The sequence below is a fragment of the Triturus cristatus genome, chromosome 11 (assembly GCF_964204655.1).
Source record: "Triturus cristatus chromosome 11, aTriCri1.1, whole genome shotgun sequence".
In the NCBI taxonomy this organism is placed as follows: domain Eukaryota; kingdom Metazoa; phylum Chordata; class Amphibia; order Caudata; family Salamandridae; genus Triturus; species Triturus cristatus.
This window is the reverse complement of record NC_140594.1, coordinates 235,370,652-235,391,496: the sequence shown is the minus strand read 5'-3', so window position 1 is coordinate 235,391,496 and position 20,845 is coordinate 235,370,652. Positions and strand designations below refer to the sequence as shown.

Sequence of the window (20,845 nt, the reverse complement as noted above, 5' to 3'; positions counted from 1 at the left end):
GCAGGACCCACCTATCAGATGTTTTCCACCCCTGAAGTAATTGTTTGATCCTAAGTCCCACTTTGTGGTTGTGTGCCATTATGGGTAAACTAAAGAGGCTTAGAGACTGCTGCAGGAGGTGCTGAGGAGTGGGAGGTTCGCTGTCCAGGCAGTCCTGGATGTTGGCTGCTTGATCTACTACCCCAACCCTGAAAAGGACTGGTGAAACTGTTGTTGGAGGTGGGCATTGATGCGGCTTGTAGACGAAACCCCCTAATGAGGACTCAAAAGGGAAGCTTTACTGTAAAAACTGTTGTGTGGGTGTAGAAAGACCAAGGAAGTGTGCAGTAGCTCTACATTCCCCGAGAAGGATGCAATTGTTTAAAGGCACATCTATGAGTAGTGCCTAAACATCACCTGAGAAGCATGATGATCTCATCCACATGTAGCGCCAAAGCACGGCACTAGAACCAATTACTCTGCCTAAGCAGTATTTTGTGTCCAGCCTTAGCCGGATGAAGTATTGTGCCAAATTAACATGAAATTCCTCTGGGGCAGCTGGCAGGAATTCAGTGAGCCAAATAAGGCATATGAATACCTGCCTAGGGAGCAGCTGACATTGACAGAATAAAAAGAGTGGCCAGTGGATTGAACATCCTCTTTCCGAAAGCCTCCCTTTAGGACTTTCTGCCTAGGGGGGTAGTCGGGAAAGAAATGAGGATAACTATTAGGCTCTCAATCAATCAGAGGGGTTATAGAGCACGCTACTCACCCGTGAGGGTCTCAAGGCGCTAGGGGGGAGGGGGGAGCAGCTCCGGATCAGTCGAAGAGCCAGGTCTTGAGGTTCTTCCTGAACGTGTGCAGGGTCGGGGAGCATCTGATGTTCACAGGGAGCTTGTTCCAGGTCTTGGCCGCGATGTAGGAGAAGGCTCTCCTGCCTTCTCTGTTTCTGCGGATGCGGGGGACCTCTGCCAGGGAGAGGTCGGCGGAGCGGAGGTTCCTCTTGGGTACCTGGAAGGATAATCTCTTGTTGAGGAATTTGGGTCCAGAGTTATTGAGGGATTTGTAGGCGTGGGTGAGGAGTTTGAAGATGATCCTCTTCTCAACGGGGAGCCAGTGGAGGTCTCGTAGGTGTTGGGTCATGTGTTCGTGGCGCGGTGTCCCGAGGACGAGCCTGGCTGCAGCGTTCTGGATGGTTTGGAGTTTGTGTACAAGGGTTCTGTTGATTCCGGCGTATAGGGCATTGCCATAATCCAGTCTGCTGGTTATGAGTGTGTGGGTGATGGTCTTTCTGCAGTCGAGGGAATCCATTTGAAGGTCTTATGGAGGCTGCGCAGGCAGTTGAAACTGGTGGTGGCGACGGCGTTGATGTGGCAGTTCATGGAGAGGGAGGAGTTGAGGATGATACCGAGGTTTCGTGCATGGTGTGTAGGTGTGGGTGGATTACCGAGGGCAGTGGGCCACCAGGTGTTGTCCCAGGCGGAGATGCAGGGTCCGAGGATGAGAACCTTAGTCTTCTCTGCGTTGAGCTTCAAGGAGCTGTCTTTCATCCAGGCTGCCACATTCTGTCTGGTGTCTTTGGGATTTTTCGTGAGTGAGAGGATGAGCTGGTGTGTCCCAGGTTGTGTAGCATGCGGATGTTGTCGGTGGCGGCGAAGAGGGTGGTCTCGGTGCTGTGGTTGCTGTGGAATCCAGACTGGGAGGCGTACATGATGGCGGTCTCTTTTATGAAAGCTATCAGTTGGGCGTTAGCGAGTCTCTGGGTGACTTTGGCCGCGAATTGGAGGAGACAGATGGGCCGGTAGTTTTTCAGGTCTGTAGGGTCGGCCGTGGGCTTCTTGAGGAGGGGTTTAACCTCCGCCTGCTTCCAGACGTCTGGGAAGATGCCAGACCTGAAGGAGGCGTTGATGGTTCGTTGTAGTTCGGGTGCGATGGCGGCGGCTGCCCTGTGCAATATGTGCGGTGGACAGGGGTCCATTGGTGGGTTTTCTTCATGGTAGCGTGGATGTGTTCTGGGGTGGTGGGGTCCCAGGTCATGATGGTAGGCTTATCAGGTGCATAGGGAGGGGGTGTCTGGCATCTGTTCGCTGAAGTTGTCTTAGAGGGCCTTGATCTTCAAGTGGAAGTAGGAGCTGAGCTTGTCGCAGAGTTCCTAAGAAGGTGTATCGTCCATGGCTTCGCAGGGGGGTTTTGCGAACTGCTCTATGATGTTGAACAGTTCCTTGGCGTTGGTCGCGTTGCTCTGGACTTTGTCTCTTATGAAGGTCTGTTTGGTGTCTCTTATGCGCTGGTGGTATTCCTTCAGGGCGTCCCTGTGGTTGTTCCGTGCTTCCGCAGTTTTCTGGTTTCGCCAGGTTTTCTCTAGGCATCTGCAGGAGCGTCTGGCTTCTTGTAGTTCTGTGGTGAACCAGGCGGCCTTCAGAGGGCGTGGTTTGGTCGGGCGGCGGAGGGGTGCGAGCTTGTCGTCGCAGCAGGCGATCCAGCGGTGCAGTTCCATGGCTGTGGCGTTGGTGTCGGTTATGGTGCTGTGGGGGTCTTGGAGGAGGGTGGCGTTGAGGTATTCTTCCGTGACCTTGCTCCAGTTCCTTCGCGGAGGGCGCGGGGGGGGGCTTGGGTGTGGTGGTGGTGTTGAAGTTGAAGTGGACGCAGTGGTGGTCCATCCAGAGTGGCTGGGTGGTGTGGCTGAAGCGGATGTTTGTCCCTCCTGCAAAGATGGGCTCGAGGGTGTGTCCAGCTTTGTGAGTGGGCGTGTTGACCAGCTGCTTCAGTCTGAGGTTAGTGAGGTTGTCGAGGAGGGTGGTGGCGTCTGGGTCATCGCCGTTGTCGAGGTGGAACTTCAGGTCCCCGATTAGAATGTAGTCCGTGGAGGTGATGGAGTGGGGTGAGGTGAGCTCGGCGATGGCGGTTGCGGACTGGGCGCGAGGTCCCGGTGGTCTGTAGATGAGGGTGCTGCATAGCGTGGTCCTAGGGCTGGTCTGGATCTGGAAGTGGAGGTGTTCTGTGTCGGAGTGCTATCGCTCATGCTGGATGTGGAGATTCAGAGGGGGGTCAGGAGTAAGGTGCTGTGTCAAGAAAGCAGGGTCCCTCAGAGTTGGTCTGTGATGACAACAGCATGGTTTAATTAAAGTGCCCATGAGAATGATGGTCAGGGTGTCACTGAAGGGCAGTAATGGTTCTGAGTAGGATGGTCCAGGCTGTAGAACCTCCAAGAGGACGTTGGTTTTGACCACAACAGAAGTCAACTGGAGATCATACACCTCGTTGCTCATTTAATTACAATGGTAAATGAAGAATATTCTTCTGTGGAAGGGCCAAGATCAAATTAGTCCAGTGTCAGGGGAAGTGTCCAGCGTATTTTTAAGTCCATGTAAAAGCTGTCAATACATTGAGTAACAAACTTATCCCCCCCTATTACCATCATCATCAGTGTAAAAAGGTTGTGGACTCTTATCAGACTTGATCCAAAAAGCTGTTGCAGCATTGAAGGATCGCTTTTGTGCAAAGGCACTGTTTTGACACAGTCCAACTGTATTGGGGCCAGGCGCATTGGGTCTGTGATGTAACATGTTTTCGGCCGAGGTCTAGATGGATATGTCTAAAGTCGGTCATAACAATAGGATGCATGCCCTCAACTAGCATCAGTGGTGTTGGTGCTGGTGCAAAAGTGGTGCCAGTCTTGGAGTTGGCTCAGAAGCTGGAGCCAAACTCAAAGGAGGTTCAAGAGGCACAAGCAGTGCAGAGGGCGGACCTACAGGTAGAAACTCGACTGGAGGCCTCCTCGGGTCCATGGGGCCCAAAGTCATGCAAGAGGGAACCGGTTGGATACCAAAGTTCAATCTGTTGTGATGTTGCTGATGGACCCAGAAATTTGGGGAGCATCAGAACTAGTTGCGGAATCGGCTTCTCCATTGGGGACAAAGAACGAGACCGGGAGGGCACTTTGACATCCTTGCAGAAGGAGAGTGGTGAAGATAGGATGAATCACTCTTGGACTTTTCGTGTTTTTTCCTCAACTTGAACCTATCCAAAGACTTGGATTATGACAATGACCTATTTTGGTACCAGCCCAGAGACCAGGAACAAGTCTGTGTCCTCAATTTCAGAACCAGGCCTTATATGAATTCCTGCGACTTACAGCTTAAATTTGTTGTGATCGATTGCCTTTTGGGTTCTTCAGTGCACAATCTCCTCTTGAATTGAAGTTGCGGCCTGAACCCAGAAACCAGAGGCATTCATCGTAAGGGTCTGTCACCACCATGTGTTGCAGAATATCCTGCAAGGTTTTAACCCTGTAATGTTAGGAGGGACATGTTCCCTTGCATACTGGAATATTTTAGGAAAGAAGACTCATAAACTGATGAGAAAATAGATTGAGCTAACTTTGGATTCATATACAAAGGCTGGAAAAGAAAAGAACTGATGTCAGTGTACTTCGATAGCGCCTTTATGAGATTCCAATCATCACTTCTGAGGAGGAGCATAGTCGACTACCGGCATGCATGGGCTATACTGAAAAATCTTCCTGATCCAGTATGGAGCCTGGGAATATTCTATAAATGAGGAAAATGGGGCTAGAAGTATCCATCAGAATTTCAATTTGATGATGGCTTGTTGTCAATCAATCATTCAAATGTATTTACAAAAGCCAGGAGATTCAATATTGTCTTGCTCAATGACCCAAGGCTGACATTTCTTTTACTTTTTTTAAGTGCTGGAGAACCTGAAAGAATACATTTCAGCTCCTTCTGCTGTAGCATAAACAAACATTAAATGAACGTTTTGTGGTGAAAAGCAGAATGTAATCATCGCAACAACTTTTTAGTAATTTTCTGTTCTCATTCAACAAACAAGACTATTAGAGATATAGGAATTGCATAGGTGTAAATTATGGATCAGCCTGGTCACAGCTTCTACACCGGTCTTTCCTTTTAGTACAACTGGCATTACCTCTCTAACCCTGGTATAAGTAGTCATGAAGGCAGCATGAAGACAGCAAAAGGAAAAGAAAGTAAAGGAGGCTCGAAAAACGCTTTAAAGTATTTTTTACTTTTTGCCCTTCCCAAGCCTCTCCACTGTTATTGAGGTGCAAGTAAGATGGAAATGTGTAAACTCAACCATGTGTTCCCCTCTGGCTTTGAGGGTCTGTGATGTTAGCTACCCTCTGACTGCTAAGCAAGATCACGTATGCATTCACTGGGCACATGCATTGAGCTCAGCTGAATTTTGTGTGGGTGGGGTAAGGGGATGAGCAATCAAGCACCCTTGCTCCATGTTGCATGGTGATGCTGTGATATTATCATGCCACTTTATTTACAGTTGTTTCTTTCTCCTGCTGTTGCCTACCACAATCTCAATATCACCAAAGGGTGCTATAGAACTTTTAATCAAATAATGTTATGCCAGGAGGATGTGGAAATTGATGATTTAGGGTATGGGAGTTGATGGGGTGGCTACCATTCATCTATTGATAGTCTAAGATAATAGCAGCTAAGACCCCTGGTAGCATCAATTTGCCTAAGCCCAATGTTATCTGTTTGTTAGGTGTGCAGTAATTATGTGTATGATTATTGGTGTTTGGGGAGTCATGGGATATCTCCTCCACATTATCAGCTATGTTGTGGGGGATTCCCATCTTTATAAGAGAGACAATCACTCAATTTGAGATATGTAGACACCCTAGTCCTGGTGGATACAAGCTAGAGATCCAATACCAAGATGGTTGAAACAGTAGTGATGGATTACAGCTTCACTGAAATAACAATCGTACGGTTCAATATTAAGACATCCATATTAATTTGTGGTTGATTTGAATCCAACATTGTGTCTGAGCAGTTTGGGGTTTTTTGTGTGTCGACAGGACAACACGTGGGGGCCAGGATCCTTAGGGGAGATTGGCGACCACTCGCAATGCGAAACCTGACCTCCCAGAGTTGAGAATCTCGTCGGGAGGTTTATTTTCCGCGCTCGCGATTGGCAACTTGATGTTGCTGATCACGAACAAGGAAAAAGTCTCGCTGGGATGTTGATTTTGCTCGCTCGCGGTCGCCAACTTAACGTTGAGGACCATGAGCAAGCAAAAAATGCCCGCTATGCTATGCGTTTTTGCACTGTGCTACGTGCAATTCGCGTAGTAGCAGAAACTACGTACGCGCCGCGAGTGTAGCGTAGTACTACGCCCAGGGTTAATTAAGAGTCAAAAAGCCAAAACATTCGGAACACTCTCTGGCAAAACAATTGTGAAATCTGCAAATTATGTGACAAAATATTTGACAAATGTTGTAAATCAATAATTATGTTGGAACGACTGCAGCTACAAAATTTCATTAAAACAAATCGCAGAAATCCAGCTTTCTGCCTTATTCATTTTGTTAGCCACATTTTATTAATGAAAGATAAACCTTAACATTTTAATTTCAACAACTGGCCATTGTTAGCAGCGCACTTGAAGAAAACAACTTTTTTAACACAATACATACATAATAGGGAACGGGTAATACGGTCTTAGATTGCCATTTTTTATAAATACATCTATAAGAAAATAAAGACATGGGTTTATGTAATTTGAACTGAACTCCTACAAATGCTAATACTCTCTCAAACAAGTTAATATCTCAGAATGCCATGCGTCCTGGTTTCTGCAGTCCTTAAATCATTGTTGGCATCTCGTGTTCCTTTCAGACTGATACTTGAGCTGGTTGCTAGGCTACCGCCCACCAGAGAGCGCTTTGACATACAGGAAGAGTCCGCCCGGTGGCAGATGTCAACGTTGGCAAAAGCTCATCCTTGAACGCTACCTGCACACACGCAGAGGCACCTGAAGCCCTCACACTCAAATGTCAGGTGCAAGACTGAGGGAAAGGCAATGACACAGTCTTCAGTAAGCACCGACAATGGCTGAACAATGGAGCATCTTTGGGGATGCTACTGGGTTACCTGATGACATTTAAGCGTATCTGTTCAATATTGGCACATTTCACCTCAATTTCAACCGTAGTGAGACACGAATAGCTCTTAATGTATGCTAGATGCCAACAGGGGTGTTTTGATGTGTAAGCTAGAACTATATACACCGGAATGCATAGGCCTGTGTAGAAAATCTGAATTGTGTTGTACGTAAAAAAAATGCATTTGACTGTGAAGTACGTACTTCACAGACAACCATATTCTCACCACACATTGAGTTGGACCCATTTTGAGCAAAGAGGCCAAGGAAGAAAGGGTTGTTTTTCCCTACCTGCATTTCTCTCGTCATCGTGGCTCAGTCGCTTAACTCCAGATGTGACTTGCTCGATTATCTGCTTCAGATGGTGTTTAAAGACTGCCGTCGACAGCTCCTCGCAGTCGCAGCCAAGCACGTTGGCAGCATTAGTGGCCCAATCAAACTTCATAAACTGCTTCCTACCGACTGTCAGAGAGGAGAAAGAGAGCCAAGGTTATTACAGCTGCAGGCACTGTGATGCTTTCCTTCATCTGTTTTCTGCAAGCATTCGGTTAGGTGAGACATTCGTTTGGAGGGAACGCAATTAAAAGGTGACAAGAACTTTGAGTGTGTTAATGTTTGATGCATAATCAGGTAATTCAATTTAGCTGGAGAGCCCGTAGCTTGTGTTTTGATAGCAGGTTTATTGTGATAACAGAAAAGGCTTGTTAGAACATAACCTCACTACTCGCTTGTAATTATTTATTACAAGTGAGAAATGAATCTTGGACTTTCCTCATAATCGCTTCTGCTCTCTGGGTTCTAGGGTTCCCATTCTCTCCCCCACCCCCCTCAACAGTGCGAGGAAAGAGCCCCATAACTCTTCAGCTGCAGGCAGACCCTTTCTTCCCTCCATGTAAGGCTTTTATGAGCCTGCCTCCCACATCCATCCAAATGCCAATCCCACCTAAGGAGGGGGCAAGGGGCTCAGCACCAAATCACCCTTATGGTCCAGTTTAGAGGCTCTCCCCTTCACCAGTCTGTGACCACTCCTGCGTTAGAAGGGAGCTTCGTAAACAAACAGAATTACATTTTAGAGGGGCAATGTTTGTTTCTCGTACCCCGGCAGGTTTTTCATCCGCCAGTAGAAGCAGGAGACAGACTGGCAGAGCTGAGTTGACCCACAGCAATGCTGCGTCCCTCCCACTCAGCTTTAAGGGCAGATACAGTTTGCTTGCCACCCTGTCGCGAGAGCCTCGTCCAGGCTCTGAACCCCATCCCCACAAAAGAGGGAGATCTACACAAGGAACAGAGAGCATCCCCTGAGTGGGGAAAGACTACAAACACAAAGCCAGGGCCAATGGTAGGCTATTCCAGGGAAGGAGGGAGGGCACATCTTGCTATGGAATAACTACTGATCACCACCAGCCTCAGCAAAGCTGGGCAGCGGAAAACAGACCAAACTGCAGACAGTGACTGATCACTGCCGAAGCTTTGCTGCTATCTTGCCGCTTTCAGTTGCAAATATGTTAGCCACGTATTATATAGGATACAATATACTTAACTCTATATTTAAAGTGATATTGCACATCACTTTGGAGCACGATTATCTCAAAATGTCATAGGTGCCTCTTCAGAGTCATAGAACTCCTGGTGACATACAATGGGGCTGATTACGATCTTGGTCGGAAAGCCCGGATGCTTTACGACCGAGATCGTCGGTTTCAATTCCAACCGCCTAGTTACAATAAAGGGGGTCGAAACTGAAACCGGCTGGTCATTCTGCCTTGATTCCGATGGGCTTAAGGAGCCCGTCGGCCAATCGGAGGCCAGCCGGTAATCCCAATAGACGACGTTTCCGCCGTTGTGATTACGTTGTTTGGTTTCCAGCAGGCTTTCCATGCCGGGCATTCAACATGGAAAGACTATCGGAAAGTAAATTAGGGGGCCCCTAACATGGTCCCCTTCTGTTTGGGGCCTCTGGTTGGGGGCCGCCCCTGTTTATCGATACATCGTGTGGCTGGCACCATGAGGTGCCTGCCAAGCGGTGCAGGGATAAACACAATCTCCCATTTCTCCATGGGAGCTTGTGCTACAGCCGGTTTACAGCCGCAGCACAGGCTTCCATAGGGAAATGGGAGTATGCGACCACACCATGTGCGGTCACATCGTAATTCTGCAGTCGGGACCGCCGACGAAGGTCAGTTGAACTCGTATCCGCGACGGTTCGCCAGACATTGTAATAAGCTCCGATATCTTTAATATGATGGGACCCATCGTGTACTTTGTCAGAGAGTAGAATTTATAATAGGCAGAGTTCAGAAACTGGATTCTAAGAAACATTACAGAGTAAAGTCATGGGGTTCATTATAGATTTCATGCTTTCAATTCTGAGTTTTCTGATAGCAACCAAGTAGCTCTGGTTCAGGTGTAACGACTTCAATTCGTCTTGCCTTTGCAGAAGGTAGACTATTGCATTCTGGGACTTTCAATTTTTTTTAATTTTAAATTTGACATTAACTACTTAAAAATACCTACATGCGAAATGGTTTTGGCTAAAAAGCCAGTACATTTTCTGTCATGATCAGTAAATTGCCAACAAAAATAATTTTAGCATGCGTGTAACTCAGGGCCAGATTGCAATTTTCCTTATGGGCTGCAAACCGGGTGTACGCTTTCAAAACAAAATGTCCTGGTACCACCCATCAATGCCCCCCTGGCCCATTCCAGTCAAAGTCTCCTGCAGGGAGGTACTAATTTGAACATTGTTACCAAGGCTGACTTAGTTTCATGTCCAACACTGCTGCAAATATAATTTAGTGACATGTTTTGTCACTAAATCATATGACTGATCAGCTCTAAATCATGGTGTTAGTATCCTGCCAATTAAAAAAAAAAAAAATACACAATCCAGGTTTCTTCTGTGCACTCTGGGAATTGTGTGTTTGCATATCCTATTATAAAATGAGGATTACAAATTTCAGAATGCAAACAAAAATCCTGGATTGGAGCAGTTAGTCGTATATGGACGTGATAACGAGGCTGCTTTTAATATCAGATCCAAGAACTAGGGTAGCCAATTGGCACCAGTTTCATCGAGACAGTCACCACTTTTCCATTCCTGGACTCTACATTTACATATCATTGTTAATGTTCTTTCGAGTGAGCCATGGCTACAACTCCCAGAATGCATTGATATGTAAAAGCAAAGTCCAGGACTAGAACTGCGAGGTACCATTGACGTGGAGCCATCGTGCCAACCTTCTCAGACCCACTGTTCTTTTTAAAGCATTTAGGGGCATATCAGCAAGGTCCGGCGATAATTATCGCTAAGCGCACTTAGTGCAAGGATAATTATCGCCGGCCAACTCTGAATTTTATTGCGGGGATAAAATTCAGAGCGCAAGCTGCCAACTGTGCGATTATCGCCGGAAATCCAGCAATAATCGCACAACTTTTGGCGATAGCTTGCTGATAGGGCTACACATACTTAGCCATCTTACTTAGCCACCTTCCATAGGATATCCTGGCTAAGTCAATTTCAAAGCAGGCGTAAGGAAAGTAGCGATAACAGAGGTTATCGTTACTTTTCTTGTCCCTATGCTGCTTTGCGTGAGGCTTGATAATAGGAGAAATGTCGCTTAGCGACATTTCTCTTGTTATTCTAGGGAGGAACGCCCACTTTGCATCTCATTAGAGATGCAAAACTGGGTGTTAAGGGAAAGTGCGAAGAAGCATGGATTCACGCGTTAGCGTGTCCTTGCTAATAGGGCGTTAAAATTATCACCGCTTTTCGTCCGAAAACGGACCAAAAGCGGCGATCATTTTTTATCGCCTCGTTGATAATATGCCCCTTATTCTTTTTTACGCTAACCTTTGACCTTTCTTGTGCATATACAACTGGAGTGAGTGAGCGTATCAAATCTCTGCAAAGGGTAATTCAATTTGATGCGTATTTCTCAAATAATGTCGCTAACCGATTGAGAAGTCAGCAAACATCATCTTAATTAGTTTTTTTTTTTTTTTTGCTTCCGTCAATTCAGCTTTTTCTAATTAAAACTAAATTTCAACATGAAGAGATATTAAATTAGCACAATCACTGAGCTCTGGCAGACACGCACCTCACAGTCCCACATCACAACATGTACAGCATTAGTATTTCGTGAATTTTGCTCCTGTTTAGGGGGCCTGCGGAGGTGTTGAAAGAGACGTTCTCTTTCGGAAGCTCGGCGTTTAACTGGGAGCACATGAGAATATCACAATGAAAACCACAGAACAGCGGTGAAAGGCGGGAACTGCGCCCTGATTTCTCATCCCAAAATTAGAAATTCATCTGCACATATTGGCAGTTCTAAAAGGCCGACCTAATGAGAACAATCTAAGCTTTTGATGAAATGCCATATAAAATATACCAACTTTCATTAGTAGCAATTATCACTTTCGGAGATCGTAAAAGGTACTGAAATAATGCTATAATCCTTTTATGTACAACTGTTAATGATGAAGGCGGATATCTTGGAGGCAGGTAAAAAATCATTGCGCAAGCCAATCCTAGAGTATTACCCATCATCCCTCCACCCTCATTGTAGGCGCATGCGGAAATACGCACGCACGCACATACACAAACACAACACACACACACACATACAAAACAAACAAGCATTTGCAATGCATTCGGTCTCTCATTTACGCGAGTTTAAGCTATTGCCATTGTAAATGAGAATGCCTTTAATTTATGTTTTAAAAACCAAAATAAAAGGCATAGCCATTTAGAATGCCAATAGCTCAAACTTGCGTAACTGCGAGACCTATTGCATTGCAAATGCTTGTTTTTAAACTGACGCTCCCTACAGGTACCGCACACACGCGGATGGGGGTGTTTCAAATACAAGAGAAGCAGAAGGATTGCCACTGTCAGTCCAGTCACTACTATGCAGTTCTCTGCAACACTAATACAATAATGCTACTGGGCTGCGAAGAATTTAGCAATAGACATGTGACCGGCAAACACATGACTCTCCTCCGATGGCGGGTTGTCATTTTCCCCATCAGTCAACAGTGCTACTCAGCAGATACAAAGCTCGATTTATATCTACTACAAAGTGCCTCACTAAATCACACGTACGTCATTAAACGCTCACCACAGTTTACAGGGGAGATTAATCAAAACTTGAAGAATAACACGGGCGATGAATTGGGCACACTAGTTGAATTAACACCAGATACAGCCATAATCTTTAACGTGTAAGGGAGCGACTGCTTACCAACTTTTCAAGAGCTGCGCTAACTTCACTTATCTGCAAGTATTCAGGTTTGTAACCAAAAGCCACAAATTGTTTCCGTTTTAATTTCCAGTTCACTACTTTCGAAAGCACCAAAGGCCACCAGTCACTTCATTTTATAAATTACCATCCAACCACAATTAGATAAAATAAAAAGAAAATAAGTGACCACGGTGTCCCTAGCGGATGCTGCGCTCATTAAAGTAAGAAAAAACATACAATTTTTAGCGCATAGTGCTGCAGCCGCCATTGTCCCCATCAGTGTCCATTGTAAATTACTGCTGCCGCCGTCTACGCATGCACACGCACAAACGCACTGTAAACACACTCGACAGAAAATTGCGCGCGGAAAAACAGACAGGAGCGGCACAAAAAATCCACACAAAATCATGTGCGCAGAGAAAAAAATACAAGCAAATGCATCTATGGTGGGCAGACACATATAGCAGATGAGCACAGATAAAGCACACAAAAACACAGAGAGCTCACACATACAGAGACCAGTGTTCACAAGGAAAATCCGATGTTGGACACACACAGAGAATTATGCCCATACTAAATACCGATAAACCGGAAACATTCAGGAAATAAAAGTGCATATACGTACACACAAAAGAACAATCCGTCACCATTGCGCGAATGTAAAAAATAAGTGCTCACCCAAAAATTACAGGAGACAGTCTCAAGCTGCAAACAAATGATCCAGTCCAGGTGGGCGGGGCCTAAAGGAGACAGGGCAGTCACCGAAAAGCCTCACTTTCAATCGGAGGCCAGCATTTACCATAAAGGATGACGCCGGACAATAGAAAGGATGGGCGGAGCTTCCACTCCACTTCCGAAATCGCCTCGATAACAATAGATCTCGCAGAGCGAGCTGCGCGTGCGCTGTGACACTAGGCGAGACCTAAAAATGATGGGGCTTATTTACAAGCCCCTTGCGCCACCCGTACGTCACTTTTCCCATGGTAAAAATGACACAAAAGTGGCTTAAGGGGCTTGGAAATAAGCCCCGATATATTTAATATTTATTTACACCATTGGCTAATTTAACACATTGCCATCTTTACATCTCCTTTCACTTATAAACGGGCACGCTGGCCATAGTTAAGGTCAGTGGTTGACTCCGTGTCCGGAACTGTACAAAGCTCGCATCGTGGGTTTTTCTTTGATAAATCATCGATTGTAATAGGTGTGTCCGTTCAGCTGGGTCTAGTAAACGGAAAAATGACTTCTACTGCCAGAATGCATTCCTCTGTTTAAATAGTCCAAAGAATTGGAGCACCGTGTCATTGATGACACAGGGTCATTTGGTAACCTTTGGAATAGCTCATCGATGCACGGATGAAACGGTACCCTTGGGTTCAATGGCTGTGTTGCCCCTTCCTTAGTGATTTCTGGCATGCCCAATTAAAGGAATGACTCTGATCAGGGTCCTACGTAGAAAACTGACCTCGGACAAAATCCACTGACCCTGCGATTAAAGAGAACGTGCAGGATCAACAGAAAACACTGTGAGGAATGAATGAATATTAATCTGAAAAGAAAATCATTTGGTGGTCATTAGATCATTGCAAAATATTGGGATGCCCTCATTTTGGAACTGTGGGCCAAGGCACTGTGAGAAAATCATTGGCCCCAGGAAGTCACCCACACTCTAAAAAACAAAAAAAAACGCTTGTTCTTTGTGAGTCCCGCAGTGGCACACTAGAGAAATATGCACATTGTTTCACTTTTTTTAGTGTTTAGTTTTATATAGCGCAAACTCGACCCGAAGGTATCGGAGCGCTTTACATGCCCAACAGTTATGTTACAGAAGCACACACACATTCATTTTGTTAGGCACAGGGAGATTGAGTGATGTGCCAGGATGCTTGTCGAGACACAAATGCGGTTCCCCTGCTTTGACCTCGACCGCTCTAGCCATTAGACCACCCCTTAACGGAGGTGCAGCCAGCACCGATCGGAGGTAGGAGGGTGGGGGGTGGGAGTGGGAGAGGATGTGTGAGGTTGGGGGGAAGATGCGATAGGGGGAAAATGCGGGGAAGCGGCTGAGAAAATATTTAATAAAAACGTACCTTGATCGCCGCTTCCTCGCCCACCTCTCCTCTGTACTCCTCCCTCGCTCGGAGTTGGCCACAGGAGGCACACCCAGGCTCCCAGTCACCCAATCACATTGCAGCCTTAGTAGCATTGTGATTGGTCTGAGCACCGTTTTTCAGCACTCAGACACTGACTGGAGACCTGGGCATGTTCTCCACATAAGTTGTGATGCAGCCTGCATGGAGAACATGCGAAAAGCGCATGACTGTTTTGGGCGGCCCGAGAGGGCCTTCCAAGCAGTGATTGCACACTTTAGGATGGTGCAACCACTCCTCCCCTGCCCAGCCCCCCTCTCGCAAAGCTGTAGGCGGAAGTAGTAGAAAATAAAATGATAATACCCGCGTTATTATCATTTTATTTTCTCTGTCTTTCACTGCAAAAAAACAGTGGGGTGATGCTCCTCCAAGGAGCCACCAGTGAACCTAGTTCACTTACCTGCTAGCTGGAGTCTTTGCAGCCTTATCCTAGGCTTATTATTACTTTTATTAAAATCCTTATTAGCCTTTCAATCTTAAGTCCTCTTGCTTATGTCTAGGTCTAGGGAGTATTTAAGTGTGGTGAACGAGTTTGTAGATAGGGCTGTAATTTGAAAAAATGTTACCCTGTCTCCTTAGATATGCAATAGGCAGGATTCTTCCCCTCGTCCCTTTCCAAAGTTAGCAAGGCAGGAATAACATGTTTCACTCATGAAACGGTTACAGTCAGTTACTCAATACACCAATGAATGACTTACCCAGTCCTGACTTACCCAGTCCTGTTGAAGATTCTGCAGCTACCCCTGCCTTTTAACTAGCAAAAGTATAACTGGTTGTTACAATTTCAGTGGTTTGAAAGAGGATCTACAGTGTGGGTGGCTAGGTACAGAAAGAAAGAGAAGAAGACCTCAGAGGATTATGAGGGGAGAAGCTGCAATGAGGGATGGATAAAGAAAGCCATTCTTCCAAATTTATCACAACAGCCCATGCCGAGACAGTAAGAAAAGTCCAGGGAAGACACCATGACTAAGCTATTAGATTAGTCTACCATGTAATGGTTGACTGCTAAGATGTCTGGGATGGTACCAGAGCGGATATTGTTTGCTGAGTTAACCAAAGATTCCACATTCCTACACACACACACACAGAATAGCAGTGGTATTCTTGACTTAGCAGAAACTGAGGGTTTGAGCCTGAATGGGAACCCAAGCAGTTCAACAATACCATAAATGTCACCATGGAAAACCTTTGAACTGGGGTGGGGAAAGAATGGGGAGGTAATGCCACACCTAGTAAATAGCACACCCAGCGCCATCAGCACTTATTGGGTCGGGTGACCACCTCACTCCATGTTAATACATACAGTGTTTCTAGTCCTCAGATTTTGTGTAACAACCTAATGCAGTTTAGCAATTGTAAATGGGGTTTGTATCCATATATATAATTAGACTACCACACCTGAGGACAAATATTTGCAGGTGAAAAACCCAGGACTGTAAACAGTGTCAGTAATGACATGGGGTCTTTTATTGGGTGCAACGCCTCTTAAAACACTGGGGCACTTGTACTGAAGCATAACTCGTACTGTCCACAGTAAATAACAAAGTACAGAGTGATAATCAGAAAAATAATTCCATTGGTGATAGTGAATAAAAAAGTAAAGAATGAGAATAACAGTATTAAATATTCCCACTTGCCATTTGGATTATTTTGCATGATTCAATGGATAATTGACATAAAATGACAGCTCATCACCAGCCATCTTCTCAAACACATGCGTCATAAGTGAAACACAAATTGTGGCAACTAAAATTTAAAAAAAGTCCACAAACAATGTAAATATGCTAAAATCAAGTGAATATAGAAAAACACATCAATGTTTGAACAGCTAATATTGATGTGCTACCTTTTCCAGATTGCAAAGCTTTGTGGCATTCTAAATTGTAAATGATTTTTTTTCAACTCTTCAAAAACCGAATTTTTGATAAGGAATAATACTTCAGAAGAGAACATTGCAACACTTCATTCATGGTGCAATAAAACCTGTGAAATGGGCCAAGACCACACAGAGCGATTGTGTTTGTTTCCAACGTGCAGGTTTGTTGAGCTCCGTCACCTGCATCCCACCCACGGCTGCCATTTCCTCACTGGTTCTCTTGAGGTCTGGGGCAGCCATCCTGAGACATCCAGAGCATGCATAATTTGTAAAGCAATTTGGAAACTGCAGTTCACTGAGCTAAGTAGATTTGCCTCAAGGTAATTGATCAATATAAACATTTAGTTCATGCTCCATATGCCTGGGTAGAGTGTTTACGTCCACGTTATTATTAAAAGTGAGTCAATATAAACTGATTATGCAAAAAGAAAAGTTCTCATGAAACTATTTTCAGAAGTGCTATTTTATGCATTTTAGATGTGCTGGTTGATCTCAATTATAAACTGTTGACAGCCGTAAAATCCTTATAGCTATAAAAAAACATGAAACTATTCCACCTCACCGACAAAGTAGTTTAACCCCTTAGAGAATGCACTATTCATTTAAAATAACAGGTGGGTGCAGTTGTAAAGCACATGCTCACCCCTTGGGGCATCTTGGCACTGAATAACAAGTATTCACTTTTCCACAACTTTTATTTGAAATAACTACCTTGGGGGCATATTATCAAGACAGGCGATAAAATTATCGCCGCTTTAGCGGCAGAAAACTGCCGCTAAAGCGGCGATAATGGGCTTGATTATATGCTCTATGGAATTCCAATTGAAGCTCAGGTTAGCTGTCCTTCACATCTAACATGGGCTTCAATTGGAATTCCATAGAGCATATTATCAAGCCCATTATCGCCGCTTTAGCTGCAGTTTTCTGCCACTAAAGCGGCGATAATTTTATCGCCTGTCTTGATAATATGCCCCATAGTTCTGTGATATGAGATAATTATGGGGCATATCAACAAGGGCTTTATCTCTGCTTTTTTGGCTTTAAAAGCCAAAAAAGGAGAGATAAAACTAGCGCTCTATCAACAACAGGGTGCTAACATGCAAATTTGCATGTTAGCACCCTTTTACTCTACGCTTCCCCTTGCATCTCTAATGAGATGCAAAGGGGGCGTTCCAGAGTAAAATAATAGGAGAAATGTCTCTAAGCGGCATTTCTCCTATTAACATGGATGTCGCTAACCCTGTTAGAGACAAAAAAAGCAGCGCTAACCGTGGTTAACGCTGCTTTTTTACGTCTGGTATTTTTCAGACTTAGCCATGATATCCTATGGAAGGAGGATATCATGGCTAAGTTTGCCTGTCCCTATCAACAAGGTAACGTGAGATTATCGCTGGGTTTCCAGCGATAATCTCATGTTAGCCTGTTAGCGTGAGGATTTTTATCGCTATTGAGATAAGCGTTGCTAATAGCACGCTATCTCAGCGATAAAAATTCACGCTATCCTAGCGCTAAGTGCGCTTAGAGATAATTATCGCCGGTTGTTGTTGATATGCCCCTTAGTGTGCACACCTTACGTTAATCCATCCCTTTGCGTTAAAAAAAACCCAGTAGAACTGTTATTATTGTGAAAGAAGTAGTGTATAACTTCAAAATTGTAGAATGAAAAAATAGGCTTCCTATTGTGCTTGGTGAATGCTGGGTAGCCATATAAATGGGTCCCATGTGTTTCAAAGCAAAAAGGCGGGGTCAGCATGTAAAGAGTAGCAGGAGAGCAGAGGGAGAGCTGGGGTAAGCATGGTCGTGCTGTTCTGCCCTGGAAGGGTGGGCCAACGGATGGGCACACTTACCAAAAGCCTACCAGCTGAGGGAGGTAGAAGACATCATGAGAGTTATAAAAAGAGTTACATCTGGACACTTTAGGACATCAGTGATACTTTTGGGCAACACATGCACGAGCCACCTGTAATATAACCCGGAGTAAAGAACAGAATCACATCCCACCTTGAGTCTGGGTCCTCTTGGAGAAACTTACAAAAAAGACTATTTCAAGGTTTTAATATATGATAGTGGCTAATGTTAGGGGGGCACTGCATGACCCAAGGGACAAATGGACAATGGATGTGGGTCCAGTGGAGCATTGTAAGTGGGAGGAGGCGATACTCTATCCCGTGGAGAGTGGCCACACAGAATACTTTGTAGCTCATACATTTCAGGGTCTTACATAGAGTGTACGTCATAGCTCCAGATGGTCCTACATGGTGTTAATCGTGAACCTGATATAAGGGAAGGGAAAGGAATATTTTACTTATGGTCTGGAGCTGTGATAAAATATGTGACTTCTTGAATAGTGTGCATGAGAAATTAACTGCCACTACTGAAGAATAAATTACTCTTAGCCCCTATTTGGCAGTGTTGAAGATATGGAATGATGAGGAGTACCAGTTCATGAGAAAACAACTGTATAACCTAGGTGTAATGTTAGCTAAGAGGGATGGTGTGAGACAGTGGGGAAGTGCCTTGTATTGAAGTACTGGGAGATGGAGACAGGGTAAGGATTGGTGCCCGGAAATCAATAAAGCGATATACACAAGGTGAGGTTCCCAAACAAATGGGGCAAAATCTGGGAATGCTGGAAGCCACCACAAACAAATAATACAAAGGTTTGTGATAGAATTATTGATCTAGTAGGAACTGCATTGACTTCCATTCAATTGAGTTTATATCGAAAGAGCTGGAGTTCATGACATGGGCTGAAAATACCGATAACCCTTGGGCATGATAAACACCATGTCTTACAACCATATATAATATAACTGTTTACGTCTCAATGGATCACTAAAACGTTTTATTTTCTTGCTATATTTTACACCAGAAAAACAAAAAACATAGTAAAAACACCCTACCTTAAAACCAGTTAGACAGGCTTGAACAAAGTAGGCAATAGAATTCTGGAAAAATAGACAACCTTGGGGGTCAACTGAAAACTTAGGCAATTTGCCTTTGAATTGGCAATTTGGTTATTTAATGGACATACAAAGATGTTGGGAGGAGATGGTGCCTCTTATGGGTTGGTAGTCTCTGTGCAAAATGGCTGCTTACACCCCGAAAGGAAATGAAATATCTCTAAAATAAAATATAAATATTAACTTTTAATGCATAATTCTGCTTGTTTTTATATTTTTAACGTATTGAATTTATGATGGTCATGCTTATCAATTGTTTTAGATGTGACGTTTTCATCTCACTAACCCCTCTTCTGCTGATTATTCTACTGTTGTTATATTGCTGCTATCTTGAATGTGCTTTTATGGATATATTTTCTTTGTATCCGATTATTGAATTGAATTGAATATAAATATGAAATAATAGAGCACAAAATGGAATGCCATTTCTTACGTAATTTATTTAACAATATACTCTAACGATTTCAATGTACTTAAGGCAGTAAAGCAATGGGAAGAACAAGCAAACCAGGCAGGGAAATGTATCACCAACTGTATAAAACAGCATTAATGCAAATCACATATTTTAAGGTTGTTAGCACAATTTGTCTGTAATCCAAATGTATTATATATTAACTGGGATTGATAGGAGTGTGAGAACATATTTTTTCTATAATAGATTTCCTCATCCACAATAGGTAATCTGTTGCATTATTTTCAAACACATCCTTTTTAATGTAAGTCACAAATAGTAAATGTTGGGAAGTGGGTTCACTTCTGACCCACTTGATAACCCTTTATTTTTTGTTTTTAAACCTCTAGTATTTGGACCTTTGCTCCAAGTGAGTCTCACTAATTGGAAGTCACTCACTGCAAGCTTCTAAAATGGATTTGTTTATGACATTTAGCTAGAATAGATAACTATGAGAATAATGATTTTATTTTGATTGCATTTCTAATTGAACTAATTTTAGATAAAGAATCATAATTTTAAAATATAGTGTTGGTGGTTATTTCTTGTCAATTATTGAGTACTCTATTGTGATTATTGTTGTTTAAATCATGACTCAAGACAGTGTCAATTAGGTCTTATCGACCTTGTTGTAGATGCAGGGTGTTTAGGAGGTTTCCTCTCTCATGGTTGGTACTTATAGAGTAATCTGAGTGTATGTTAGTGAAATGGGCCCAAGCGTATGATGAGTGTATGTGTGTATATCTGTGAAATTACTCTATCCATGGAAGTAGGGAGAATTTATATGCCCTGATCTGCACCAGTATCTCAGGCCCCAGTAAGACACACATATGCCCTGTAACTCGCTAAGTGGCTGGGGGAACAAGGGAGCCCAAGGCAGGTGCTATAGTCTGCCTAGATGAACTCTGGCCAAGGAGCTATTAGGAGCTGTGGGCAAGATACCAGGCCACTGTAATACCTCTGCAACAGAGGGAAGCAATTCAATAGGCTCCATTAATAATCTTATAAAATACATTTTAGAGGCTAGGAGGCCTTGGATAAACACTTCTGGTACCAGCCCATCAGGAGCACTATAATTCAGTGATTGCGTGACAGGCCACAAGGTCAAGGAAACTCCTTACAGCATTCAGTGGATTCCTTATTATCCCCCCGGGAGGCCAGCCTCCCATGCGTCCAGCCTGTAAATGTGTGCTCTTGGCACCAGATTCTCCACATGTGCTTCACCCAGGAAGAACAGCGC

General features: G+C 44.3%; 1 protein-coding gene across 5 annotated transcripts in view; it reads right to left on the bottom strand.

Annotated features, from left to right (window-relative positions):
* Positions 1–20,845, bottom strand: part of MYO18B (myosin XVIIIB) — a 1,573,426-nt gene that overhangs the window by 1,024,674 nt on the left and 527,907 nt on the right. For all 5 annotated transcript variants that reach the window (XM_085634174.1, XM_085634172.1, XM_085634173.1 and 2 more), the window contains one exon: positions 7,214–7,384. In XM_085634174.1, coding sequence (XP_085490300.1) covers positions 7,214–7,384 — 171 coding nt within the window. The remainder of the gene's footprint in view (positions 1–7,213; positions 7,385–20,845) is intronic.